The 8,010-nt window shown below is 40.8% G+C and overlaps 1 protein-coding gene across 1 annotated transcript; it reads left to right on the forward strand.

Moving 5' to 3' along the window:
* The first annotated feature begins 385 nt into the window (after nt 1-385).
* On the forward strand, nt 386-7,964 carry smad4a (SMAD family member 4a). Its single transcript, XM_085793426.1, has 11 exons — nt 386-752; nt 1,519-1,877; nt 1,983-2,157; nt 2,465-2,494; nt 2,583-2,786; nt 2,938-3,045; nt 3,621-3,671; nt 3,785-3,968; nt 4,114-4,282; nt 4,675-4,813; nt 5,581-7,964. Exons 2-11 carry the CDS (start codon nt 1,638-1,640, stop codon nt 5,790-5,792), a joined length of 1,512 nt encoding a protein of 503 aa, XP_085649552.1. The 5' UTR covers nt 386-752; nt 1,519-1,637; the 3' UTR covers nt 5,793-7,964.
* The last annotated feature ends 46 nt before the right edge of the window (nt 7,965-8,010 follow it).

The following is an 8,010-nucleotide window of genomic DNA, read 5'->3' on the forward strand; positions in this document are numbered from 1 at the left end:
GATGTAGCCTAGGCATAATAATAGACAGTCTGGGTGTATCAATCTGGACTTTGTAGAAAATGTAGACATTTTGATTGTTGGACTTTCTTAACTGATGACAACTTGCGTGGAAAACACAGTATTCAGGAATAAAGGAACATCTGGTGCAGTGGGTCATCTAATTAGCAGCTAAACACACAGTACGTTAGTAGCCCTGAGATCTGCGAGACAACTAGCTACTCTAGATAAATGAAATATTTCACAATAATATGACGCATATTACTCTAAAAAATGACTTATAGAAGAATATTCTATTATACAATTTGTATTTTTGGCGTATTTTCCCAACAAATAGTAAAAATTAAACAGCAACGCCACGCCTGTCACATTTCACGCGTGCATGCGCAGTTGGAGCGTGGTGGGTGGAGAGGAATTTTTTGTTTATTTTCGTGGCCAGCTAAGCAGCAAACGTGCTGTTGTTGTTGTTGTTAGCTTGAATATAAATATTTTTCGTTACAGCTGTAGTTAGTTGTGAAAAAGTGAAAAGATAAACGAGTGCGCGTTTAGATGATATGAAAGCGTAACATTTCGTGAGGAAGGAAGCGGATTTGAGGAGGTTAGCCATCGAGCTAGCGCACAGTGGATGAATGTCTCTTAGCGTTAGCAGCGAGCTAGTCAACGCTGGGGTAGCTTATCAATATTTAGTGTAGCTAAAACCACTTGCTTATCATCTGTTATCACGCGGACCAGCGTTACAGCGCGGAAAAATCACGGTAAGCCAACAAATCACAGTTTTTTGTTTGTTTGTGTGTGGTGCTCATAGTGGTTGGAGGCGAAATCAGCGTTAGCCATCTACCGCTACGTTACCCGGGGGGGATGGCTAACACTAGTGTTAGCTGGGCTGTGGTGGCTAACTTCATGCTCTTCGATAATTGTGCTTTTAACTCAACATGAACTGGAGGATTTGTCGTAAATAATAATTAAAACGCATCTTTTAAGTCATGCCGGGTCCCATACTACCGAGGGTATTGGGTGGATGGATATCGCTACCGGTGTGTATGTTAGCTTTGGTACCCATCAGGGCTAACGTTAGCTGCGAGGAGGACGCTCTACAACACCTAACATCCTATACACTTAGCCTTAATTTTAGTATGTTAGGCGTATCATAGAAAATCAATGCTAGTATGGGAATCTTTTATTTTGCATTTCATACAATAACCACATCTGCAAATGATGACCGATGAGGAGGTCTATTGTGCATACATGAATGTGAGCTGTTGTGAATGCAAAGGCTGCTGTTGTAAACACATGCAATATTAAGATAGTTAGGATGAGGATTGTTTTCCCCCCATATCTTTACATACATTCAAGGGGTTTTATTTGTTCTGTTAAGTGTCTTCAAAGACTGCTGACAAAATCAGTGCAAATCTGTAATTAAATGAGGATGACACATGGATTGAACTGAGGTGCCACCTTGTAAAATACAGTGTGACATTTTTCCTTGGCATTTTACATCTGACACCCCTCTCTATGTCTTAGATTGCCAGAGGTGGGCGGCATTTGATCATCAATAATTTCACCTGGCCACCTCCACTGGTTAAAAAGGAATAGAGGATACAACTGGGAAGCCTCCCCAAGGTTGACACCTAAGGAGCAAGATGTCAATCACGAACACTCCCACAAGTAACGATGCCTGCCTTAGCATTGTGCACAGCCTGATGTGCCATCGACAGGGAGGAGAGAGCGAAAGCTTTGCTAAACGGGCAATCGAGAGTCTTGTCAAGAAGCTGAAGGAGAAGAAAGATGAGCTGGATTCCCTCATCACAGCCATCACTACAAATGGAGCACATCCAAGCAAGTGTGTAACTATACAGCGAACTTTGGATGGGCGCCTACAGGTACAGTAGCAGATATACACTACCAAGTTAATTTTGTCTTGCAAGCTTTTGTAATTATCAATAGTGAGAGTCTCAATTTGTTGGATGCTCTTCTCTGTGCTTTAGGTTGCAGGGCGTAAAGGTTTTCCCCATGTTGTCTATGCACGCCTGTGGCGATGGCCTGATCTCCACAAAAATGAATTAAAACATGTGAAATATTGCCAGTATGCCTTTGACCTGAAATGCGACAATGTTTGTGTCAACCCATACCACTACGAAAGGGTTGTCTCTCCAGGCATTGGTAAGTGAAGTTATTTTATTATTATTGTTTAATGCACAGTATTACAGTTCATTAAAGTATCTTTAATACAGTTTAAATAGTTCAGAGTAAAGATTTTTAACTAACTGATTAACTGGATTTAGCATTTGAGATCTTAAATGCATTGCTTTTATGTATTTATTATCATTTAGTTTATTCCCTTTTCATTATTTTAAGTCATTTTTAAAACTAAGCATGCTCTCTTGATACTTTTATTCATTGATTTATATATATGATGCAGTTGCATGTTCTAATTCTTACTCTAAATTTCATTGTTAATGTTTTGCAGACTTATCAGGGCTGACCCTCTCAAGTTCAGGTAAGGAGATGTTGATGTTTTCCTCTTTGCTCATTAAAGACTTTGTGAAAGTTCATCGGCCTTAACTTTACTTGTTATCTTCTGCCAGGTCCACTCTTGGTGAAGGATGAGTATGACTATGATAACCAGCAATCTCACTCCAGCTCTGAAAGCCACCTGCAGACTATCCAGCATCCGCCGTCGAGGCCCGGTCCACAGGAGACTTTCAGCAGCCCTGCTCTACTCCCTCCGTCGGAGGGCAGCAGCTCAGCTTCAACCTCTGCTTTTTCTACCATCAGTGCTGGACCCTCAAGTGAGACACAGCGCAAGGACTAACAATATGCAAAATATGTGAAAGAATCACATATCAATACTATTAATGCAGTTGAAAAATGAATCTACAACACAGAATTCAGTGGCACTGGCACAGATAGGGCAACATTGTTTTGAATTTCTCTCCACAGATCCAACCCCCAACTGGAGCAGGAGCAGCAGCTTCACCCCAGCGGTGCCTCAACACCAGAATGGGCATCTACAGCATCATCCACCCATGCCTCACACAGGGCACTACTGTGAGTAAATACATTCTGCCAAATTCCCACATCGGACTTGAGAAATAGCCCATATCATTTCAGAGAAGTGTCAGACGTACACATCTGTTTAATTCATGAGTATAGATCCTTTCTCAAGTCAATGGAGGTAATGTGCTTCGACCTCTGGCTGGAGGACATTATTAACCTCTAGGAAGGCACAGCGCTGTTAGTTTACCAGTGATTCAAGGACAGGGCAGCTCTGATGTAGTCTGATTTATTGAAGACATCTGTATTAGGACCTTCATTTGTTGGAACATCCTGAGGTGATTAACGTTGGAAGGCAGTTTTATCATGAGTCAGAGTCGATCTGAAAAAAAGTGTAAACGTGATGGCAGCAGCACCAAGGCGTTTAAATTAAAGTAATTTTTCCTGCAAACTTTTTTCTTTTTTCTTTTTACATTTGTTTACACATTTATGAACATGAAGCCTTGCTGTAGCTGCTAAAATTGATGTCCACCCATTAAACTTTGTCCATTTCTTGTCATTTCTGAATATTTTCACGTATCTGGTGAGGTTTCATGTTTTCAAAAATGAGTATTGACATTATGTTGCAGGGCCTGTTACCAATGAAATTGCGTTCCAGCCCCCCATATCCAATCACCCTGGTGAGTATCGAGCTGCAGATGGTGGACAGTCCACTTATTAATTCTTGATGCGTCATAAAACTGTGACTGTAATCAGTGCAACACATTTGAGGCTGCTTATTGGTTTTCTCCAGCTCCAGAATACTGGTGCTCCATTGCTTACTTCGAGATGGATGTCCAGGTCGGCGAGACGTTTAAGGTGCCCTCCACATGTCCGATAGTGACTGTGGATGGGTATGTGGATCCATCGGGAGGCGATCGCTTCTGCCTGGGCCAACTGAGCAACGTTCACAGGACAGAGAACATAGAAAGAGCCAGGTACTCCACCTTCATATTGTGTCCTTTTCTCAAGCAGACATATAAAATGTGTCTCTAGCTATGATATGTGAATGACAGTAAAGTGTGTGTAATGTCTCACTTCTCTGACTGTGTTTGTGACTTTCCTCTTTCTCTCTGACCTCAGGCTCCACATCGGTAAAGGTGTACAGCTGGAGTGCAAAGGTGAGGGAGACGTCTGGGTGCGCTGTTTGAGTGATCACGCCGTGTTTGTTCAGAGCTATTACTTGGATCGAGAGGCTGGACGTGCTCCTGGAGATGCAGTTCACAAGATCTACCCCAGTGCTTACATCAAGGTGAGGTTCCATTAACATTATCACGCAGTGGAAAGCATTCAAATTACTGTTACTAGAAAACACATTTGTATTACTTTTGGCTCTGGCCGTATTTGCATGCACACCAATCACTGACTCATAATGCAATTATGGTGCAGGTGGAGTCATTGTAAAGGCCGTACTCTTGTGTTAATGCAGTTAAACTCAGGGTCAGAGTAACTGTAATTGCAGTTAAACACAACGCAGCATCTGCAGCAGCTTTTCTGTTGTATTGCTGAAAGAAATTTTGACCATAGATGTGTCTCAATCAAACTATGAACCAGGCTTGGACATGATAACATTAAATATCACAATTTTAGTAAATAATCAAACAGTTAAATGTTCATTCATTATGTTGTCTTGTCCTCTGCCAGGTGTTTGACTTGCGTCAGTGCCACAGGCAGATGCAGCAGCAGGCAGCCACAGCTCAGGCAGCAGCTGCAGCTCAGGCGGCTGCAGTGGCTGGGAACATTCCCGGACCGGGATCTGTGGGAGGCATCGCCCCTGCCATCAGTGAGTGTTGTAACTGCTGCTTTTTAACCCCCAGCAACGATTTTATTATGATTGGTTCTCAGCCTTGTTCTGTTTCGACATTTGGGCACCAGACTAATATCAAGGACTTCTTTTGGTCATGCAACGCACAGTGCTGTGAACAAAAGAATTGTAGAGAAAGCATGAACAGATGAAGACAAAGTGGTTGTGTTGATAAAGCATAACTGAGGCAAACGATTCAGGCAAACTGTGGCTTGTGCAGCTGCATTATGTAGGAAAATATAATAAAAATGGGTCAGGTTCTTGAACACATACTCAATATAAAGTGACTAAGCATATTTAATACTGCAAAATCTGGCCCAAGAACTGGATATGGTCCAAAGTGGACTCAGACCCAGATGCTGAAAGTAGAACTTGGCCATTACACTGTTTCACTTAAGTGTTAGAAAGTTTCTTGGCATTGTAAGATGACCAACAAACCTCTCCAGCTTCTTTACAAATGGTTTTAGCAGTGGTATACTTACACTTACAGCATTTACCATTGAGTTTTTGATGATGAAGTACATTTTCAAATGGATAGCATAATTATTATTTACAGTGGTATGCTCAATGTGATTTAGCTAAAATATAGTAAAACATGTGGGAGATGTTTTCTATTTGGTCATGTATCTGTCGGGTACACAGTACGCACAAACTTTTACCACAGCATTAACTTAGCTGACATAACTCTGCTTTGGATTGGCCTATAGTACTACATTGATCTAAAAGTTGCTGTACCTCCCCTGCAGGTTTGTCTGCTGCTGCAGGCATAGGGGTTGATGACCTGCGCAGGCTGTGCATCCTGCGGATGAGCTTCGTGAAGGGCTGGGGGCCCGACTACCCACGGCAAAGCATTAAAGAAACACCCTGCTGGATTGAAATCCATTTACACCGAGCTCTACAGCTACTGGATGAAGTTCTGCACACCATGCCCATAGCTGACCCTCAACCCCTCGACTGAGTTGAAAAGACATTAATTGTACAAAACAATGAAACAAAAAAGAAAACGACAAAAAAGAAAAATCAGACTGTATGTTTAACAGACTGCTCCACCGATACGCCTGGAGCGCCAGAGGAGGACTGCAACTACAGGGATGCTGAGTAGGTCGTAGGGGTAGGAACAAGGACATAAAGGCTGGCAGTATACTCCAAACACACTGCTTTCTAATCCAGGGCTCGGAGCAGTTGTCAGTATGCTGAATGAGGGTCCAGGTCTGTAAGTTCAGTGACTTCCAAACAACAGCTGGAGGAACATGTGAGTCACTCTGGGAGGAGTTGTAGCACTGTGGAAAAATGCGGCCAGGAGGATGCGCATATTGAAGAGCCAGTATTCTGACATTGTTCATCAAATTGGATCTGCACACCAGCATGAAGTGATTAAGGCTGCATGTCTTTCAAAATCTCAAGTTTGATACTAAAATAATCTCACAATCATGTGAGGGTTGACAATGTGTCCACACTGTGATTAAAAGATGCAAAAAGCTTATCAGTAATTTAATGAGGTTTAGTGCTGAACAAAACACTTGGGAAGAGAGTCAATAAGAGGAAATGATTCATGCTCTAGCATATTTTTTTCTTTCAATGTGGACATTTTTGTATTAAGATTTTAAGATGCTCTGAGCCCTCCATGGAAGTGATTAACAAAATGTCCTTTCTGAAGTATTTAGTGAGCGAACTATTTGGCTCGAACATAGTGGAGCTGAGCACATTGTTGCGCCTCATTCTGTCTGAACATATTAAATGTGATTTCAGTTGGAGTATACTGCTGGTCCAGTCCTCCTTCAATGGCTCTCCGGTGATGATATGGCTTCATGTAAGTGGAGTCCCCCCCTCCCTCACAGATCAGGACATTTATGTGAAATCATATTATTCATCATTTTCTCATACGATGTAATCTGAAATATTTTTCAGTCCTTGTTGATGTTTTGTTTTTTTTTGTTTTTTTGAATTTGTACTCCTTCTTTTGAATAGTTGTTTTTAATGGCGTTAAGAGCATTTAAATAAGCCCATTTTAGCCGAGCTCAGTTTCTCTTTATAGAATTGTTCCTTTATTCTACCACAAGTCCAGGCTGTTGTGACACTAAGAAGTGGTGTTTTCTACTGAAGTTTTTCAAAAGCCCAAATTGAATTGAAATTATGAAATATTTTCAAAGCAAAATGTTATTATAACATCTGCATATTATTATTTGTAATTGTAATTTTTTTTTATTAGATGTCCACATAGTCTACCATTAGCACTTTATTAATTTGCTTGAATATTTTGTCTTGTTTCATAGTCTCCTGTGTGGTTACTCGTCGTATCCATATAATATCTTAGCATAGTTTAAAGGTTTTTTTGCTAATGACCTTGGTGAGACCCATGAAAAATAGAGTTGAAAGGACTTTTTCTGCCCACAATCTATATTTCCAGTATCAAACACTCACAGCAGGTTTGGAAGTCTCCTTCACAATCATCATTTGAAACACACCGAGTTGTGGCGTCAGAGCGGTTTATGCAATATGAAATCTTGTCTATTTGGGGTGAAATTAGCGTCGAACATCCTCCTTTCAAACCTACAGCCAGGTGAATATTTGATACTCAGGATATGCTTGGGCGGAGCATCACTTTTAAGTTAGCTCACGTCCAACTGTTTTTAATTTGAGTCATTACATGGATGACTTAACAGACAGCAGCTGAGGAAAGGAATCATGGATTGAACTGTGAGAGGAAGCGTAAGCCATATTGATGCCAAAAGTACCCTCTGAAAAGCGGAAAGGTCATCAGACTGCAGTAACTTCAGTGTTAATGTCGCTCGTCAAAGCTTGGTTTTAATTATCAACTGAATGATTTTAGTTTTTGCTCAGCACTATTCAAACAATATTTTGGTATTTGGAGCTCTGTTTATCTACAGCTGTTGCAGTATTTTATACTCTTTTTGCTACCTTTACAGTGACGAACCACTCTGGTCAAAATTGAAAATGATTAAATGAAAAAAAAAAAAAGAATGCTGTACAATTTTCAGGAAATGCAAGTTCGTGCTCATTGTAATCTTTACAAGTATGTCATACATTCTGAATACATAACTGAGTTTGAATGATATTGGTGTTTATATGTATGAATATGGTTGAATAAAATTTAATGGGCTAACTTTCATTGAGTCATTCGATGGGTGTGTGAGGCTAAATGAAGAGGGAGGACG

Source organism: Trachurus japonicus, chromosome 12 (genome assembly GCF_045865225.1).
Source record: "Trachurus japonicus isolate A0001 chromosome 12, Traja_1.0".
Lineage (NCBI taxonomy): Eukaryota > Metazoa > Chordata > Actinopteri > Carangiformes > Carangidae > Trachurus > Trachurus japonicus.

Coding starts and splice junctions, on each gene's coding strand:
- smad4a (XM_085793426.1), top strand. CDS start 1,638: ATGTCAATCACGAACACTCCCACAAGTAACGATGCCTGCCTTAGCATT. Junction 2,158..2,464: donor GGTTGTCTCTCCAGGCATTG/GTAAGTGAAGTT, acceptor AATGTTTTGCAG/ACTTATCAGGGCTGACCCTC. Junction 2,787..2,937: donor CATCAGTGCTGGACCCTCAA/GTGAGACACAGC, acceptor TTCTCTCCACAG/ATCCAACCCCCAACTGGAGC.